Below are 20,294 nucleotides of genomic sequence, written 5' to 3'. Positions count from 1 at the left end.
TCCAACTTCAACTGTATGTGGCATTACAGAGATGAGGTAGTCATTAAAAAGGCACGTTAAACACTATTATTGCACACAGAGTGAGTCCATGCAACTTATTAGTATACTTGTAAGCACATCTTTACTCATGAACTTGCCATAAAAAAAGGAGTAGAATACTTACTGACTCAAGACATTTCAGCTTTTCATTTTTAATAAATTAGTAAACATTTCTAAAAAACAATTCCACTGACTGACATTATGGGGTATTGTGTATAGGCCTGTGACACACAATATATACTTGATCAATTTGAAATTTAGGTTGTAGCAAAATATTTGGAGAAAGTCAAGAGGTGTGAATACTTCCTGAAGCCACTGTACGTAGACAGATCACTAAGGAAACAAAAACAAGCAGATCTTCGAGAGGGAGAGAAAAGCCTGGGAAATATATTAAGCGAACAGAATGAGTTCAAGGAGCAAGTGTGATTTACTATTTACTTGATTGATTGATTTATTTAGCAAAGTATAGAGGGAGAGAGCATTGAGGATTAACTGACTGTAGATATAGGCAAAGTCTCTTCAGGGGCGTTAAAGTAACACTCACTGGCCCCGAGCAGTAGAATCTCTATGGAATCACCCGTGTCACAAACTGACTTCTTTAACTACAACATGAACAGCACATACCTCAATAAAATGCACAACCAAAACCTCAGCAAGCTTTGCATATTTTGAAGTCCGCTCATCTCTCGCAAAGCGAGACTTTAATTCCATTCCAGTTGAATCGTTAATTTCTTTATCAGCTTTGACAACAGAAATTATAAGTGGAATGGTATATGAGGAAGGAGAATCCTCAGAACAGAATATCATTACTATGGTAATCAGTAGCCCCACTTATTTTCATCTTGCACAGAGATCACGCAAGGCTCTCTCACGCACTCACTTAGTGTTTCTCACAAACCATGTTTTTATATTAACATTAAGGTCAGGTGTCCTCACCCTTTTTATGGCCAAGCTGGACCTGAGACCCAGGTAATTATAATCCACGAGTAACTAGACGACACCTGACAGACTGTAGATGTAGCCTAAACAACAACAACAAAAAGTTCCCTTGGAAATATGTAAGAGCCCCGTGAATTACGCTGAACTTTCACTTTCCCATAATCTCCTCTATAACTCCTGGGTCTCCCTCCTAGGTAAAATACCCGTGATCAGTGGACAGTCAATTAAAGGGCCATATAGTAGCAGGGAAACAGAGACTGGTGGCTTTAGGTGACCAAGGAATCCCAGTCCAGCACAAAGGACTAACCGAACAGACAGAGTCTGAGGACTCAACAACACAAAGCAATGTAACTAGTAGGAGCAACCCTCTCATCGGCATGAGAACAGCATCTCCGTATCCACGTGCTGTATTGTCCGGCATACAGCATCTCATTAGCACAGCGAGACTGTAAAAGAGAAGACATTCCCTCTGTTCATAAACACTGAGGTCTGACTCTGGCCAACACAGCCCAGCGATAAACACTGACACGCCAGTGGAACAGCACCGCTCAGTCAGGCAGAGAATTATCCAGGGAGGAAGAGTCGGAGCCACTTTAATTAAAAGAAAAAAGAGGCCATAAAGAAGATGGACTTGAGAGGGAGACAAACTTTGTGAAAGCTTCATTTGAATTTTAATATGCATCACTGTCTCAATGATCATTATCATCACACCCTCACGGAAATCCTGTGTGGCTCAGTCGGTAGAGCATGGCGCTTGCAACGCCAAGCGTCGTGGGTTCGATTCCCGCTGGGGCCACCCATATGTAAAATGTAGTGGCCCCAGCCGACTTGTAAGTCGCTTTGGACAAAAGCGTCTGCTAAATGGGATATATTAATTAAAATGAAAATGTCATTGCATTCCTTCTGAAGCAGACAGGGACAGGATGCAGAGGTACTACACCACAACTGTGGCAACACAGCCAGGGGTGAATGACAATCAGGAGTCATTGAACGCTAACTGCTCACACAATAGCCATAATTACAACCTACAGTACACTGCTGTGATGTGGGAATACAAAGAACAGGAATCTCACTGTGGAATCCCTCACAGATCCCAAAATAAATCCCTCTACACAAATGATTCTACAGTATTCCCAGGAAGCTTACTTTCTGGGAGAACTGGAATGTTTCATGGAGCTGTAGCCAGGTATCCACTATGAGTATCTAGTCATGTATTCTAGTCAAGGCTCATCCTATATAATAACTACTGCTGTACACACCTTTTCTATTCATATACTGTCCATAGTCTATACACACCATTATATATACAGTGCATTCGGAAAATATTCAGACTTCACTATTCCACATTGTGCTACGTTACAGTCTTATTCTAAAACGTACTCAATTGTTTTTTTCCCCTCATCAATCTACACACAATACCCCATAATGACAAAGCAAAAAACCGTTTAGAAATTTTAGAAATGTATTAAAAAATAAAACACTGAAATATCACATTTACATAAGTATTTAGAACCTTTACTCAGTACTTTGTTGAAGCACCTTTTGCAACGATTACAGCCTCAAGTCTTCTTGTGTATGGCTCTACAAACTTGGCAAAACTGTATTTGGGGAGTTTCTCTCATACTTCTCTGCAGATGCTCTAAAGTTCTGTCAGGTTGGATGGGGAGCGTCGCTTTACAGCTATTTTAAAGTCTCTCCAGAGATGATGGCTCTGGTTGGGCCACTCAAGGACATTTAGAGACTTGTCCCAAAGCCACTCCTGCGATGTCTTGGCTGTGTTTAGGGTCGTTGTCCTGTTTGAAGGTGAACCTTCGCCCCAGTCTAAGGTCCTGAGCGCTCTGGAGCAGGTTTTCATCAAGGATCTCAGTACTTTGCTCAGTTCATCTTTCCCTCGATCCTGACTAGTCTCCCAGTCCCTGCCACTGAATAACATCCCCACAACATGATGCTACCACCACAATGCTTCCCCGTTGGTGCCAGTTTTCCTCCAGACGTGACACTTGGCATTCAGGACAGAGTTCAATCATGGTTTCATCAGATTAGATAATCTTGTTTCTCACTGTCTGAGAGTCCTTTAGGTGGCTTTTGGCAAACTCCAAGCAGGCTGTCATGTGACTTTTAGGAGTGGCTTCCATCTGGCCCCTCTACCATAAAGGCCTGATTGGTGGAGTGCTGCAGAGATGATGGTTCTTCTGGAAGGTTCTACCATCTCCACAGAGGAGCTCTGGACCCCATGGCTTGGTTTTTGCTCTGACATGCACTGTCAACTGTGGGACCTTATATAGACAGGTGTGTGCCTTTTCAAATCATGTCCAATCAATTGAAGTTACCACAGGTGGACTCTAATCAAGTTGTAGAAACATCTCAAGGATGATCAATGGAAACAGGATGCACCTGATCTAAATTTCAAGTCTCATAGCAAACAGTCGGAATACTTATGTAAATAAGGTATTCCTGTTTTTAATTTTAAATACATTTGCAAATATTTCTAAAAACCTGTTTTTGCTTTGTCATTGTGGGGTATTTTGTGTAGATTGATGAGAGAAAAAAAACATTTAATGAATTATAGAATAAGGCTGTAACGTAACAAAACGTGGCAAAAGGGCAGGGGTCTGAATACTTCCTGAATGCCCTGTACATACAGTGAGCTCCAAAAGTATTGTACTATGGACAAAACACCTCTAAGCGGTTCACCTGATATGGATGAAAATACCCTCAAATTAAAGCTTACAGTCTGCACTTTTTTGTGCTTCCACCATGTTGTCTCTTTTGTCGTGATGTGCGTTTTGTTCTGCATTTTATTCTTAATCCCATCCCCCGTCCCCACAGGAGGCCTTTTGCTAAGCCATTATTATACATAAGAATGTGTTTTTAATTGTCTTGTTAAATGAAGGTTAAAAATATATACATATAGTATAGGTCAATGACTATTTCAAATATACTTGATTGTATTGGAGCAATGGTCCATTCCACTATACAAATTGGTTTGAATATCACAGTTTAAGCGGAGATTGCTTGAGTAACAGTTGTGTGTGCTGACTGAGCGAACTCTTACCTTGCGGCCGTCACTTGCGTGGCAGTTGACGTTTAACGGAGTGAGCAGGGCCATGAGCTTCTCTTCATTTCCACTCCTGCAGCGGAACAAAACATGGAGAGAAAAAACTAAAAGATATATATCTGAACGAGTGAGCGAGAAAGAGAAGGGGAAATGTAGTAGTATCTTTAGATACCTTTTCAGTATCTTTAACTAAAAAAGGATAACAAAATAATAGGCAAGGAAAGTGAAAAGCTTTGCCCAAGGAAGTGTTTCAAAATGGACAGAACGGAGACCTAAAAAGCATTTTGTCTGCAGTCTAAACCAGGCCAGTAAGTCTGACTACACTGGTCAAGAAAGATTGTTAGATAACAGACAATGGTGAAAAACACTGATGCTGTAATGCTCAATGAGTGAATGGGTGTGGAGTCAGGCGCAGAGAGCAAAGGATGTGGGAAAAAACACGCTTTCATGTCCAAAATCAAAGGAACAAAATAGTATACCCAACACAGGCGTAACTATAAAAACAAAATAGTACCTTTGGTAAAATACCAGGACAGCGAGAAAACCCAACAAAACACTAACACCTCTCACAAATACATAAGTACAAGCCCGCACAAACAGAAGCAGGCTAAACGAACTTAAATAACACCACCCTAACAACCAAACAATGAACAGGTGAAACCAATTAGACAAAACCAAACGAACACGGAACAAAGGATCGGTGGCAGCTAGTAGACCGGCGACGACGACCGCCGAGCGCCACCCGAACAAGAAGAGGAGCCACCTTCGGTAATATTCGTGACAGATGCAGTGTAAATTCTTTCCTTATGCCAAAAGAGATATATTCTTTGCCAAAGGCTATGCATGGCTGTAGAGAGATTCAGAGACGCCTCCAGATATCCGAGTCAGCATCTACACTCTACCTGCTGCGGAGGTTCTTCCTGTGTTATTCTATTCTTTCCTTCCCTGAACACAATACACACACTGAACAGACACTAAACAGCCGGCAATGAGGTCTGATGCAGCGTGATGGTTCATGGTGGTCAGGAGCCATATGGAGCTTCAGCATCTCCTGCCAGGGTCCCTGAAGCCAAGAGTTATCCCCTCCCTCCCAGGTGTCAGTGTGACTGCATGGTATTTCCATAGATCCACAGAAAGAGCCAGGGCCCGGGGTAAAAGACTGTCCTGAATATGGACAGACAATAAGGGCCTACTGCTGTGCTGTGTCCTCCTCATTCTCCTCTGTCCTCAGGTCTCTTCACCCTTTGGCTGGTAGTAGCCAGTAGCCCTGCTGCCTGATCCCTGAGCACGTCAGTCATAATGTTGGCATGCTCAGGTAGTTTATTTATTAGGGATGTCTGCTAACTCCTGTAGTTGGTGACTGGTGCCGAGGCACGGTGACGGGAGGCCCAGTCATAATGTTGGCATGCTCAGGGAGTTTATTTATTAGGGATGTCTGCTAACTCCTGTAGTTGGTGACTGGTGCCGAGGCACGGTGACGGGAGGCCCAGTCATAATGTTGGCATGCTCAGGGAGTTTATTTATTAGGGATGTCTGCTAACTCCTGTAGTTGGTGACTGGTGCCGAGGCACGGTGACGGGAGGCCCAGTCATAATGTTGGCATGCTCAGGTAGTTTATTTATTAGGGATGTCTGCTAACTCCTGTAGTTGGTGACCGGTGCCGAGGCACGGTGACGGGAGGCCCAGTCATAATGTTGGCATGCTCAGGTAGTTTATTTACTAGGGATGTCTGCTAACTCCTGTAGTTGGTGACTGGTCCCGAGGCACGGTGACGGGAGGCCCAGTCATAATGTTGGCATGCTCAGGTAGTTTATTTACTAGGGATGTCTGCTAACTCCTGTAGTTGGTGACTGGTCCCGAGGCACGGTGACGGGAGGCCCAGTCATAATGTTGGCATGCTCAGGGAGTTTATTTATTAGGGATGTCTGCTAACTCCTGTAGTTGGTGACTGGTGCCGAGGCACGGTGACGGGAGGCCCAGTCATAATGTTGGCATGCTCAGGGAGTTTATTTATTAGGGATGTCTGCTAACTCCTGGAGTTGGTGAATGGCACGGTGACGGAGGCCCAGTCATAATGTTGGCATGCTCAGGGAGTTTATTTATTAGGGATGTCTGCTAACTCCTGGAGTTGGTGAATGGGGGAGGCCCAGTCATAATGTTGGCATGCTCAGGGAGTTTATTTATTAGGGATGTCTGCTAACTCCTGTAGTTGGTGACCGGTGCCGAGGCACGGTGACGGGAGGCCCAGTCATAATGTTGGCATGCTCAGGGAGTTTATTTATTAGGGATGTCTGCTAACTCCTGACGGAGTTGGTGACTCAGGGAGTTTATTTATTAGGGATGTCTGGTGCCGAGGCACGGTGACGGGAGGCCCAGTCATAATGTTGGCATGCTCAGGGAGTTTATTTATTAGGGATGTCTGCTAACTCCTGGAGTTGGTGACCGGTGCCGAGGCACGGTGACGGGAGGCCCAGTCATAATGTTGGCATGCTCAGGGAGTTTATTTATTAGGGATGTCTGCTAACTCCTGTAGTTGGTGACCGGTGCCGAGGCACGGTGACGGGAGGCCCAGTCATAATGTTGGCATGCTCAGGGAGTTTATTTATTAGGGATGTCTGCTAACTCCTGGAGTTGGTGACCGGTGCCAAGGCACGGTGACGGGAGGCCCAGTCATAATGTTGGCATGCTCAGGGAGTTTATTTATTAGGGATGTCTGCTAACTCCTGGAGTTGGTGACTGGTGCCGTGGCACGGTGACGGGAGGCCCAGTCATAATGTTGGCATGCTCAGGGAGTTTATTTATTAGGGATGTCTGCTAACTCCTGTAGTTGGTGACTGGTGCCGAGGCACGGTGACGGGAGGCCCAGTCATAATGTTGGCATGCTCAGGGAGTTTATTTATTAGGGATGTCTGCTAACTCCTGGAGTTGGTGACCGGTGCCGAGGCACGGTGACGGGAGGCCCAGTCATAATGTTGGCATGCTCAGGGAGTTTATTTATTAGGGATGTCTGCTAACTTCTGTAGTTGGTGACTGGTGCCAAGGCACGGTGATGGGAGGCCCAGTCATAATGTTGGCATGCTCAGGGAGTTTATTTATTAGGGATGTCTGCTAACTCCTGTAGTTGGTGACTGGTGCCAAGGCACGGTGACGGGAGGCCCAGTCATAATGTTGGCATGCTCAGGGAGTTTATTTATTAGGGATGTCTGCTAACTCCTGTAGTTGGTGACTGGTGCCGTCATAATGTTGCACGGTGACGGGAGGCCCAGTCATAATGTTGGCATGCTCAGGGAGTTTATTTATTAGGGATGTCTGCTAACTCCTGGAGTTGGTGACTGGTGCCGAGGCACGGTGACGGGAGGCCCAGTCATAATGTTGGCATGCTCAGGGAGTTTATTTATTAGGGATGTCTGCTAACTCCTGTAGTTGGTGACTGGTGCCGAGGCACGGTGACGGGAGGCCCAGTCATAATGTTGGCATGCTCAGGGAGTTTATTTATTAGGGATGTCTGCTAACTCCTGTAGTTGGTGACCGGTGCCGAGGCACGGTGACGGGAGGCCCAGTCATAATGTTGGCATGCTCAGGGAGTTTATTTATTAGGGATGTCTGCTAACTCCTGGAGTTGGTGACTGGTGCCGAGGCACGGTGACGGGAGGCCCAGTCATAATGTTGGCATGCTCAGGGAGTTTATTTATTAGGGATGTCTGCTAACTCCTGGAGTTGGTGACTGGTGCCGAGTTTATTTATTAGGGATGTCACGGTGACGGGAGGCCCAGTCATAATGTTGGCATGCTCAGGGAGTTTATTTATTAGGGATGTCTGCTAACTCCTGGAGTTGGTGACTGGTGCCGAGGCACGGTGACGGGAGGCCCAGTCATAATGTTGGCATGCTCAGGGAGTTTATTTATTAGGGATGTCTGCTAACTTCTGGAGTTGGTGACCGGTGCCAAGGCACGGTGACGGGAGGCCCAGTCATAATGTTGGCATGCTCAGGGAGTTTATTTATTAGGGATGTCTGCTAACTCCTGTAGTTGGTGACCGGTGCCGAGGCACGGTGACGGGAGGCCCAGTCATAATGTTGGCATGCTCAGGGAGTTTATTTATTAGGGATGTCTGCTAACTCCTGGAGTTGATGACTGGTGCCGAGGCACGGTGACGGCAGCAAAGCCGGCCAGTCACTGATTTACCCAGATGACGTCACTAAAGGCCGTCAGAGAAAGAAAGAAAAGGTTATTTCTCCCCCCCCCTTTCTTCTATCCCATTTTCCCAAGCTTTGCCAAAGTCCCTTCAGTGAAGATGCATTCACAGCCAGCGGCTTTGCTTTCTTCTGCGTGTCTCTTTCTCCACTTCTCTTCTCCTTCAGACGGTAAACTGGCCTCAAGTAAAAACAAGAGATCCTTCATTTAAATGCACAATAGCATCCCCAGGTTTAGCACAGAGTGGAGGCCACATGTTTAAAGCTAGCTGCTATGGAGAGGCGCCTGTGTGAGAGAGAGAGTGTGTGTGTTTCCTTCCCTCTATGATAACTGACATCTCAGAAGAGCCTTATTTCTTACTGTAGAATAATCAATACCAGGCCTCGTCTTCATTAGTAGCGCTGAAAGCCCAGGATGGAAGGAGATCCATTCAGTACATAGGCTTGTTATGGACACAGCGCGTGGTACATTATATTATCCTCCATGGTAACCCCTCTGATCATGGTTTCAACTGGCCAACAGCTCTCCCAGATAATGAAGTCAGAGTCTTTATAGTTCTCATCTCTGCCTCCATTTATTCCCCCAGAGTGCATTCTGATTGAGTCATCAAACACTGATTTCATGTAGTCTAGTAGGGCCTGGTGCCGAGGGGCCAACTCCAGGCCAGAACTAACACAAAGGCAGCCACTTCAGTATAATGAGCTGAATGTGACAGACATGCCTTGCTCCACAGGAAATGCTGGGTGGCTCACAGCACTCCTCTGAACTGTAACAGCCTTTGTTATGCTGGGGAGTCCACTCTGGGGAGGAAACTGTGTCGATGTGGGGCAACCGGAACAGCCATTGTGGGGAAGCCTATGTGTGTCCTGCATTTGTAGGAAGAACAGACAGAGAGAGAGATCCCCTCATGCTTGTAGTCGACATGACAGGAGTTCACAGAGGGCAGATGGAGTCAGTGTGCATGGCAGACAGGCAGCAGAACAGGAGCAGGAGACCAGAGAATATCTCAGCAGATAGATGAAGATGTCTCATCTTCCTCTCTCAGGGCATCAATCCTCCTTCCCAGGGCGAACCTCTTCGGGATGTCTGTGTAAACTAGGAACCCACTGGCACATCAGGAAAATATATCCACCACGTTATCGGCAATGTTGTTTCATCAGTCATAACAGCCATGGATATAGATGATGACCCCTCCTCTGAAACAATGCTGCCAGAGGGCCAGAGGGTCTCTCCAGCCCTCCATTATTAAACCTCTAATGATCCCGTCTGGTCACACACACATCCCTTCACCATAACAACCCGCACCGTGCACCAGCACTCCCAAACCACATGCACAGCCCTTTCACAACACCTGTCTGCTAATGACGGAGGGGGAAAGGAGAGAGAATAAAGGAGGTAGCGAGAGACTGAGGGAAGATGAGAGGGGAGATTTCAAGCTTGCACTCACCTAGCTGCCTCCAGGAGTTCGTCTTTCTTGTATTCACCTAAATGGTTGCAGAAAATCATAGTGTCAGAGACAGGCAGGGAGAGAAACGCACAGCAGCAGCACAGAGCCAGAGTCACAGCCGAGAGAGAGGCAGCTACGGCACAGAGAAAAACACACATACACTCACTCAATCTCACACACACCACAAACGGTACAGCAGAGCACCCACACAACACAGAGTCCCTCTCTCGCTCTCTGTCTGCCTCTATCTGTCTGTGTCTGCCTCCCTCTCTCTGTGTCTCTGTCTGTCTGCCTCTCTCTCTGTGTATCTCTGCCTCTCTCTCTCTCTCTCTCTCTCTCTCTCTCTCTCTCTCTGTGTCTCCCTCTCTGCCTCTCTCTCTCTCTCTGTATCTCTGCCTCTCTCTCTCTCTGTGTATCTCTGCCTCTCTCTCTCTCTGTGTATCTCTGCCTCTCTCTCTCTCTCTGTGTATCTCTGCCTCTCTCTCTCTCTCTGTGTATCTCTGCCTCTCTCTCTCTGTCTCTGTATCTCTGCCTCTCTCTCTCTCTCTGTATCTCTGCCTCTCTCTCTCTCTGTATCTCTGCCTCTCTCTCTCTCTCTCTCTGTGTGTCTCTGCCTCTCTCTCTCTCTCTCTGTGTGTCTCTGCCTCTCTGTGTCTCTCTCTCTGTGTCTCTGCCTCTCTCTCTGTGCCTCTGCCTCTCTCTCTGTGTGTGTCTCTGCCTCTCTCTCTGTGTCTCTGCCTCTCTCTCTGTGTGTGTCTCTGCCTCTCTCTCTGTGTGTGTCTCTGCCTCTCTCTCTCTTTCTGTGTCTCTGCCTCTCTCTCTCTGTGTGTGTCTCTGCCTCTCTCTCTCTGTGTCTCTCTCTCTGTGTGTCTCTCTCTCTGTGTCTCTGCCTCTCTCTCTCTGTGTCTCTGCCTCTCTCTCTCTGTGTCTCTGCCTCTCTCTCTCTGTGTCTCTGCCTCTCTCTCTGTGTCTCTGCCTCTCTCTCTCTCTCTCTGTGTCTCTGCCTCTCTCTCTCTCTCTCTGTGTCTCTGCCTCTCTCTCGCTGTGTCTCTGCCTCTCTCTCTCTGTGTCTCTGCCTCTCTCTCTCTGTGTCTCTGCCTCTCTCTCTCTCTGTGTCTCTGCCTCTCTCTCTCTCTGTGTCTCTGCCTCTCTCTCTCTGTGTCTCTGCCTCTCTCTCTCTGTGTCTCTGCCTCTCTCTCTCTGTGTCTCTGCCTCTCTCTCTGTGTCTCTGCCTCTCTCTCTGTGTCTCTGCCTCTCTCTCTGTGTCTCTGCCTCTCTCTCTGTGTCTCTGCCTCTCTGTCTCTGCCTCTCTCTCTCTGTGTCTCTGCCTCTCTCTCTCTGTGTCTCTGCCTCTCTCTCTCTGTGTCTCTGCCTCTCTCTCTGTGTCTCTGCCTCTCTCTCTGTGTCTCTGCCTCTCTCTCTCTGTGTGTCTCTGCCTCTTTCTCTGTGTGTCTCTGCCTCTCTCTCTCTGTGTGTCTCTGCCTCTCTCTCTCTGTGTGTCTCTGCCTCTCTCTCTCTGTGTGTCTCTGCCTCTCTCTCTCTGTGTGTCTCTGCCTCTCTCTCTGTGTGTGTCTCTGCCTCTCTCTCTCTGTGTGTGTCTCTGCCTCTCTCTCTCTGTGTGTGTCTCTGCCTCTCTCTCTCTGTGTGTGTCTCTGCCTCTCTCTCTCTGTGTGTGTCTCTGCCTCTCTCTCTCTCTGTGTGTCTCTGCCTCTCTCTCTGTGTGTCTCCGCCTCTCTCTCTCTGTGTGTCTCTGCCTCTCTCTCTCTCTCTCTGTGTGTCTCTGCCTCTCTCTCTCTGTGTGTCTCTGCCTCTCTCTGTGTGTGTCTCTGCCTCTCTCTCTCTCTGTGTGTCTCTGCCTCTCTCTCTCTCTGTGTGTCTCTGCCTCTCTCTCTCTCTGTGTGTCTCTGCCTCTCTCTCTCTCTGTGTGTCTCTGCCTCTCTCTCTCTCTGTGTGTCTCTGCCTCTCTCTCTCTCTCTGTGTGTCTCTGCCTCTCTCTCTCTGTGTCTCTGCCTCTCTCTCTGTGTGTCTCTGCCTCTCTCTCTCTGTGTGTCTCTGCCTCTCTCTCTCTCTGTGTGTCTCTGCCTCTCTCTCTCTCTGTGTGTCTCTGCCTCTCTCTCTCTCTCTGTGTGTCTCTGCCTCTCTCTCTCTGTGTCTCTGCCTCTCTCTCTCTGTGTCTCTGCCTCTCTCTCTCTGTGTCTCTGCCTCTCTCTCTCTGTGTCTCTGCCTCTCTCTCTCTGTGTCTCTGCCTCTCTCTCTCTGTGTCTCTGCCTCTCTCTCTCTGTGTCTCTGCCTCTCTCTCTCTGTGTCTCTGCCTCTCTCTCTCCGTGTCTCTGCCTCTCTCTCTCTGTGTCTCTGCCTCTCTATCTCTGTGTCTCTGCCTCTCTCTGTCTCTCTCTCTGTGTCTCTGCCTCTCTCTCTGTGTCTCTGCCTCTCTCTCTGTCTCTGCCTCTCTCTCTCTGTGTGTCTCTGCCTCTCTCTCTCTCTGTGTGTCTCTGCCTCTCTCTCTCTCTGTGTGTCTCTGCCTCTCTCTCTCTCTCTGTGTGTCTCTGCCTCTCTCTCTCTGTGTCTCTGCCTCTCTCTCTGTGTGTCTCTGCCTCTCTCTCTCTGTGTCTCTGCCTCTCTGTGTCTCTGCCTCTCTCTCTCTGTGTCTCTGCCTCTCTCTCTCTGTGTCTCTGCCTCTCTCTCTCTGTGTCTCTGCCTCTCTCTCTGTGTCTCTGCCTCTCTCTCTCTGTGTCTCTGCCTCTCTCTCTCTGTGTCTCTGCCTCTCTCTCTCCGTGTCTCTGCCTCTCTCTCTCTGTGTCTCTGCCTCTCTATCTCTGTGTCTCTGCCTCTCTCTCTGTCTCTCTCTCTGTGTCTCTGCCTCTCTCTCTGTGTCTCTGCCTCTCTCTCTGTCTCTGCCTCTCTCTCTCTGTGTGTCTCTGCCTCTCTCTCTCTGTGTGTCTCTGCCTCTCTCTCTGTGTGTCTCTGCCTCTCTCTCTCTCTGTGTGTCTCTGCCTCTCTCTCTCTGTGTCTCTGCCTCTCTCTCTGTGTGTCTCTGCCTCTCTCTCTCTGTGTCTCTGCCTCTCTGTGTCTCTGCCTCTCTCTCTCTGTGTCTCTGCCTCTCTCTCTCTGTGTCTCTGCCTCTCTCTCTCTGTGTCTCTGCCTCTCTCTCTCTGTGTCTCTGCCTCTCTCTCTCCGTGTCTCTGCCTCTCTCTCTCTGTGTCTCTGCCTCTCTATCTCTGTGTCTCTGCCTCTCTCTCTGTCTCTCTCTCTGTGTCTCTGCCTCTCTCTCTGTCTCTGCCTCTCTCTCTCTGTGTGTCTCTGCCTCTCTCTCTCTGTGTGTGTCTCTGCCTCTCTTCTCTGTGTGTGTCTCTGCCTCTCTCTCTCTGTGTGTCTCTGCCTCTCTCTCTCTGTGTGTCTCTGCCTCTCTCTCTCTCTGTGTGTCTCTGCCTCTCTCTCTCTCTGTGTGTCTCTGCCTCTCTCTCTCTCTGTGTGTCTCTGCCTCTCTCTCTCTCTGTGTGTCTCTGCCTCTCTCTCTCTGTGTTTTCTGTGCTCTCTCTGTCTGTGTTTTCTGTGCTCTCTCTCTGTCTGTGTTTTCTGTGCTCTCTCTCTGTCTGTGTTTTCTGTGCTCTCTCTGTCTGTGTTTTCTGTGCTCTCTCTGTCTGTGTTTTCTGAGCTTGCTCTCTGTTATAAAAGGTCATGTAAAAACCCAAACCGGTCAACACATCAATACCAGTTTATAGTAAAATACGGTATACCGCCCAGCCCTAAGGGAGCAGTTTGCATCTTCATCAACAACAAATGGTTGCTCACCCATCTTGGAATACCAGATGGTCAAATGCTGACCCTTCTACCTCCGAGGCAGTTTTCAGCTGTTATCGTGACTGTTGTAAACATTCCACCTCAGGACAAGAAAAATAACAATTTGGCACTTAACCAACTATTAACAAGCGGAAAAACTTGCAACCGGAGGCTGCTTTCCTTGTTTCCGGCAATTCACTCTCGAGCATAGCTCAATGCACACCCCTTTGGTTGATGTTGCTCTGTAGGTTAGCTCAATGCACACCCCTTTGGTTGATGTTGCTCTGTAGGTTAGCTCAATGCACACCCCTTTGGTTGATGTTGCTCTCTAGGTTAGCTCAATGCACACCCCTTTGGTTGATGTTGCTCTCTAGGTTAGCTCAATGCACACCCCTTTGGTTGATGTTGCTCTGTAGGTTAGCTCAATGCACACCCCTTTGGTTGATGTTGCTCTCTAGGTTAGCTCAATGCACACCCCTTTGGTTGATGTTGCTCTCTAGGTTAGCTCAATGCACACCCCTTTGGTTGATGTTGCTCTGTAGGTTAGCTCAATGCACACCCCTTTGGTTGATGTTGCTCTGTAGGTTAGCTCAATGCACACCCCTTTGGTTGATGTTGCTCTGTAGGTTAGCTCAATGCACACCCCTTTGGTTGATGTTGCTCTCTAGGTTAGCTCAATGCACACCCCTTTGGTTGATGTTGCTCTCTAGGTTAGCTCAATGCACACCCCTTTGGTTGATGTTGCTCTCTAGGTTAGCTCAATGCACACCCCTTTGGTTGATGTTGCTCTCTAGGTTAGCTCAATGCACACCCTTTGGTTGATGTTGCTCTCTAGGTTAGCTCAATGCACACCCCTTTGGTTGATGTTGCTCTCTAGGTTATGCTCAATGCACACCCCTTTGGTTGATGTTGCTCTCTAGGTTAGCTCAATGCACACCCCTTTGGTTGATGTTGCTCTCTAGGTTAGCTCAATGCACACCCCTTTGGTTGATGTTGCTCTCTAGGTTAGCTCAATGCACACCCCTTTGGTTGATGTTGCTCTGTAGGTTAGCTCAGTGCATACCCCTTTGGTTGATGTTGCTCTCTAGGTTAGCTCAGTGCACACCCCTTTGGTTGATGTTGCTCTGTAGGGTAGCTCAGTGCACACCCCTTTGGTTGATGTTGCTCTGTAGGTTAGCTCAGTGCACACCCCTTTGGTTGCTGTGTAGCCTGTGGACACAGTAGCATCACCACCATCAGACAGCTGGTAAATTGAAGCATATCCCTGTTTCAATCCTCATGTTAAAACGCCTCTCAAACACAGTCAACCACCCTGTCTCTATCTCGGTCTCTTCCCTCTTTCTTCTGCTTTTCTGTTAGCACAGAAGGGGTGGTTGTTGCGATAACAGAAGGGAAATATATATCATAAACAGGAGTGATCCCACCCACATCATCCCTCCATCCCCCTGCTCTCACAACCCTTACCCCTCTGCTAGTCACAACACAGTCCATCCCCCTCTTTCCTCCATCCCCCTGCTCTCACAGCCCTTACCCCTCTGCTAGTCACAACACAGTCCATCCCCCTCTTTCCTCCACCCCCCTGCTCTCACAGCCCTTACCCCTCTGCTACAGTCACAACACAGTCCATCCCCCTTTCCTCCATCCCCCTGCTCTCACAGCCCTTACCCCTCTGCTACTGTCACAACACAGTCCATCCCCCTCTTTCCTCCATCCCCCTGCTCTCACAGCCCTTACCCCTCCGCTAGTCACAACACAGTCCATCCCCCTCTTTCCTCCACCCCCCTGCTCTCACAGCCCTTACCCCTCCACTAGTCACAACACAGTCCATCCCCCTCTTTCCTCCATCCCCCTGCTCTCACAGCCCTTACCCCTCTGCTACAGTCACAACACAGTCCATCCCCCTCTTTCCTCCATCCCCCTGCTCTCACAGCCTTTACCCCTCTGCTACAGTCACAACACAGTCCATCCCCCTCTTTCCTCCATCCCCCTGCTCTCACAACCCTTACCCCTCTGCTACAGTCACAACACAGCCCATCCCCCTCTTTCCTCCATCCCCCTGCTCTCACAGCCCTTACCCCTCTGCTACAGTCACAACACAGTCCATCCCCCTCTTTCCTCCATCCCCCTCCCCCTGCTCTCACAGCCCTTACCCCTCTGCTACAGTCACAACACAGTCCATCCCCCTCTTTTCCTCCATCCCCCTGCTCTCACAGCCCTTACCCCTCTGCTACAGTCACAACACAGTCCATCCCCCTCTTTCCTCCATCCCCCTGCTCTCACAACCCTTACCCCTCTGCTACAGTCACAACACAGTCCATCCCCCTCTTTCCTCCATCCCCCTGCTCTCACAGCCCTTACCCCTCCGCTAGTCACAACACAGTCCATCCCCCTCTTTCCTCCATCCCCCTGCTCACAACCCTTACCCCTCTGCTACAGTCACAACACAGTCCATCCCCCTCTTTTCCTCCATCCCCCTGCTCTCACAGCCCTTACCCCTCTGCCACAGTCACAACACAGTCCATCCCCCTCTTTCCTCCATCCCCCTGCTCTCACAGCCCTTACCCCTCTGCTACAGTCACAACACAGTCCATCCCCCTGCTCTCACAGCCCTTACCCCTCTGCTACAGTCACAACACAGTCCATCCCCCTCTTTTCCTCCATCCCCCTGCTCTCACAGCCCTTACCCCTCTGCTACAGTCACAACACAGTCCATCCCCCTCTCCGACCTGTTCCTTTCATCCCCCACGTTGCCAAGATCTGAGGAGACTGAGGAAGGAGTGGGGGATAATATGGTGGGGGGAAAGGGACGATTAGGGGTTCTGAGACAACATGTATGGCCTTGATACAACAAGACTGTGGGGGGGGGGGAGATAAGAAAAAGGAACAGCAAGTCAGAAATCAGCTCAGTGTAATTTAAGAATCCATAGAATCTGACCACTTCTGGGAGAACTGGATCACACAACAAAGAGTTATCTATCCAAAATGAAAATAAACCATCTTTTTGGCTCTATAACGAAGAACAAACAGCAACATCATATACATGATCAATTACAAATCTTAGAATCAGCTATTAAAAGACAACAGAACCCACTGGATTCTCCAATTACATTGAATGAACTAAAGAACATAATACAAAAACTGCAACTCAAAAAGGCCTGTCGTGTTGATTGTATCCTAAATAAAATAACAACATATACAGACCACAAATTCCAATGTGCTATACTTAAACTCTTTAACATCATCCTTGGCTTTGGAATCTTTGGAACAAAGGACTGATCACTCCAATCTACAAAAGTGGAGACAAATTTGACCCCAATAACTACCGTGGGAAATGCTTCTACAGCAAACTGTAGCCACCCAGCCAAACTGAGCAATCGGGGGAGAAGAGCCTTAGTCAGGGAGGTGAACAAGAACCCAATGGTCACTCTGACAGAGCTCCTCTGTGGAGAAGAGAGAACCTTCCAGAAGGACAACCATCTCTGCAGCACTCCACCAAGTAGGCCTTTACGGTAGAGTGGCCAGATGGAAGCCACTCCTCAGTAAAAAGCATGACAGCCCACTTGGAGTTTGCCAAACGTCCCTTAATAAAATGACAGTTCTCATGGTCTGATGAAACCAAGATTGAACTCTCTCACTGTATATATCAACAAATTGGCGTGGGCACTAGAACCACCTGCAGCACCCGGCCTCACACACTAGAATCTGAAGCAAATTGTCTACTGTTTGATTATGATCTGGTGCTTCTCTTCCCAACCAGGGAGGGTCAACAGCCGCACCAAGATCTTCTGCACAGATTCTGTTAGACCTGGGCCCTGACAGCAAATCTCAAGTGGGACAAAAATAATGGTGTTCCAAAAAAGGTTCAGTTGCCAGGACCACAAACACAAATTCCATTTAGACACCACCACCTAGAGCACACACAAAATGACACATATCTCTGCCTAACCATCAGCGCCACAGGTAACTTCTACAAAGCTGTGAACGACCTGAAAGACAACGCAAGAAGGGCCTTCTATGCCATCAAAAGGAACATAAAATTAGACATCCCAATTAGGATCTGGTAAAAAATACTTGAATCAGTTAGAGAACCCATTGCCCTTTATGGTTGTGAGTGGGGTTGCACATTTTGGGGAATATTCAGAAGAGGAAACTTTCCGTGGGAATTAATGGGAAAATATGGGAATTACCGGAAATATACGCAAATATCCATACCATTTAAATTTAGATGTTTTTTTTGCATTGGATAAATGTACCATATCATATGGAGACAGAAACAAACATTTGACCTTATCATAAGTAGACATAATGATGAAATCCTTCCAATAGAAAAAAACGAAACAATTTAGTTACGAATTTAACTATAATTAAAACCTCTTCACATGGGATGATTTCACTAAACAACAAAAGGGCATATTGAATGATCCCCAACGATCCATCACATCTCCCAAAACATTTTCAACAAACATCTGTAAAATTATAGACTACAAACTAAAGCGTGGGTTGTCTTCCTCTCAGGCTTCCATGTCTTCTCCCTGGATCAATGTCCACCTCTTGAACATCCGACTCTGAGGCCTCATTTTCACTGTCACTTTCCAACCTTGTTGAGGATGGCTCGTTGTCCGGCTCAAATTTGCCCAGATGGTCACCAATTTTTTAACCCTTGTATTGGTCTGCCTGTTGCGTGTGTTGGTGTTGGTGTTCCCAAACAAGGACGAGTTGCACTCTGACACGGCTGATGTTGGTGGGATTTGGAGGATGATTGAGGCAACAGGGGAAAGAGCCTCAGATCCACAAAGTCCATCCCACCAGGTGGCTGATGAGATATGTTGGCACGACTGCCATATTGCATCTCCATCCCAAAGCCCTTGTTTGGAAGAGTACTTCGCCAGACTGCCAAGAACCTTGCCCACATCCAGGCCAAGGTAGCGAGACACAGTAGTGATGACACCATAGTCCTTGTTGATCTCTGCACCACATGATTGCAATACAGTCTGCTTTCTCTATGATTTGCTTGACCTTCATTTGAACTCTGCTGGGTGTATGCTGGGCGAAGAACATTCAGAAATCTCTTCCAATACACATTGCCTATGTGCATCAGAGGTAAACCAGTTGCATACACAGCTCGAGCAAGACATTCATCAGCATTTCTGACTACGTACCTTCATTGAGTCAAAAAAAACTTCTGATTTCAGGAGGACCATGAGCTGTTGCAATCAATTAAGTGTCTGATTAATCATTTTCACCTCGAATAGAAGTAGAGGGACTAATGAGAGGTTGCTTGTTGTGAATTCTGAGGGAACTTTATGCACTTGGCCAGATAATTCTGCATCTTTGTTGCATTCTTCACATATGATTTGGCACAGGTTTTGCAAATGTACACATCTTTTTCTTCTACATTAGCTGCAGTGAATTGTCTCCACACATCAGATAGTGCCCGTGGCATTTTCCTGTAAAGATGAGAAAAGAATGAGTAAAAAAACAACAAATACAATTCCATGTTCAGATAAATAGTTAAGCAGTTAGATTAAACAACTCCTTTGTAAGACACATGTTTTAAAATGAAACATTTATGGAAACAGGTGTATTAACACTCCTCAGTTAGCAGGCGCAAGCAAGCTAAACCCCACATGGTAGCTAAAACTAACTCACAGAAATTGTTAACAAGTTAGAAATTATTTAAACACACTTTGTTATAGGCTACTATTTACTAGTTAAGAAAACAAAACATGTATATCATCTGAAATATATTCACCCCACCCATTATTGCAATCAAAACTTACTAGAAAGCATGTAGTCCTTGGCTCAGACAGTGTAGTAGTGTCGGCTCAATAGCATCTCATTAGTGTGCAAGATCTTGAGAATCAGCTGTAGATGTGATGGAAGAGTGCACTGCACATGTGAAGGAAGAATGCACTGTGCATGCAGAGGGTTGCAATTCCATTGAATTGGTGAAAGTTTAACTAAAGTATTAGACAAAACCTTGTGTATTCCACAAAAAAAATGTTCACTGTTATAAGCTAACTCTTTGATGAATTTAAGCAAAATTCCCTAAAATTCCAGGACTTAACTTCCCATGGAAAATCTACCGGAAAGTTTCCGACCCCGTCCAACCCTAGTTGAGAGGTCTGGGGTCCGCTCACCAACCAAGAATTCACAAAATGGAACAAACATGAAATTTAGACTATGCATGCAGAATTCTGCAAAAAAAAAAATCCTCTGTGGACAACATAAAACACCAAACAATGCATGCAGAGCAGAATTAGGCCGATACCTGCTAATTATCAAATTCTAGAAGAGACTGTAAATTCTACAACCATATAAAAGGAAGCGGGTCCCCAAACATCCATAACAAAGCCATCATCTCCAGAGATGAACCTCGAGAAGAAAGTCCCCTAAGCAAGCTGATCCTGGGGCTCTGTTCACAAACACAGACCCCAGGACAGCAACACAATTAGACCCAACCAAATTATGACAAAACAAAAAGATAATTAATTGACACATTACAAAGAATTACACAAAAAAACAGAGGAAACTGGAATGCTATTTGGTCAAAAAAGAGTACCTGACCACTGTGACTGACCCAAACCTAAGGAAAGCTTTGCTATGTACAGTCTCATAGCCTTGTGCTGAGCTGCACTTCCTAACCTCCTGCCAAATGTATGACCATATCAGAGACGCATATTTCACTCACATTACACAGACCCACAAATCCAATTTTGATAAACTCCCATATCTATTGGGTGAAATACCACAGTGTGCCATCACAGCAGCAAGACTTGTGACCTGTTACCAAAAGAAAAGGTCAAAGAGTGAAGAACAAACACCATTGTAAATACAA

General features: G+C 47.2%; 1 protein-coding gene across 5 annotated transcripts in view; it reads right to left on the bottom strand.

The window, feature by feature from the left end:
• LOC135548271 (poly [ADP-ribose] polymerase tankyrase-1) overlaps positions 1-20,294 on the bottom strand; it is a 179,774-nt gene that overhangs the window by 82,590 nt on the left and 76,890 nt on the right. For all 5 annotated transcript variants that reach the window (XM_064977694.1, XM_064977696.1, XM_064977695.1 and 2 more), the window contains 2 exons: positions 9,677-9,713; positions 4,034-4,109 (listed from right to left, as the gene is read on the bottom strand). In XM_064977694.1, coding sequence (XP_064833766.1) covers positions 4,034-4,109; positions 9,677-9,713 — 113 coding nt within the window. The remainder of the gene's footprint in view (positions 1-4,033; positions 4,110-9,676; positions 9,714-20,294) is intronic.

Source organism: Oncorhynchus masou, chromosome 11 (assembly GCF_036934945.1).
Source record: "Oncorhynchus masou masou isolate Uvic2021 chromosome 11, UVic_Omas_1.1, whole genome shotgun sequence".
Lineage (NCBI taxonomy): Eukaryota > Metazoa > Chordata > Actinopteri > Salmoniformes > Salmonidae > Oncorhynchus > Oncorhynchus masou.
Note: the sequence above shows the minus strand (reverse complement) of the source record. Positions and strands in the feature narration are given on the sequence as shown.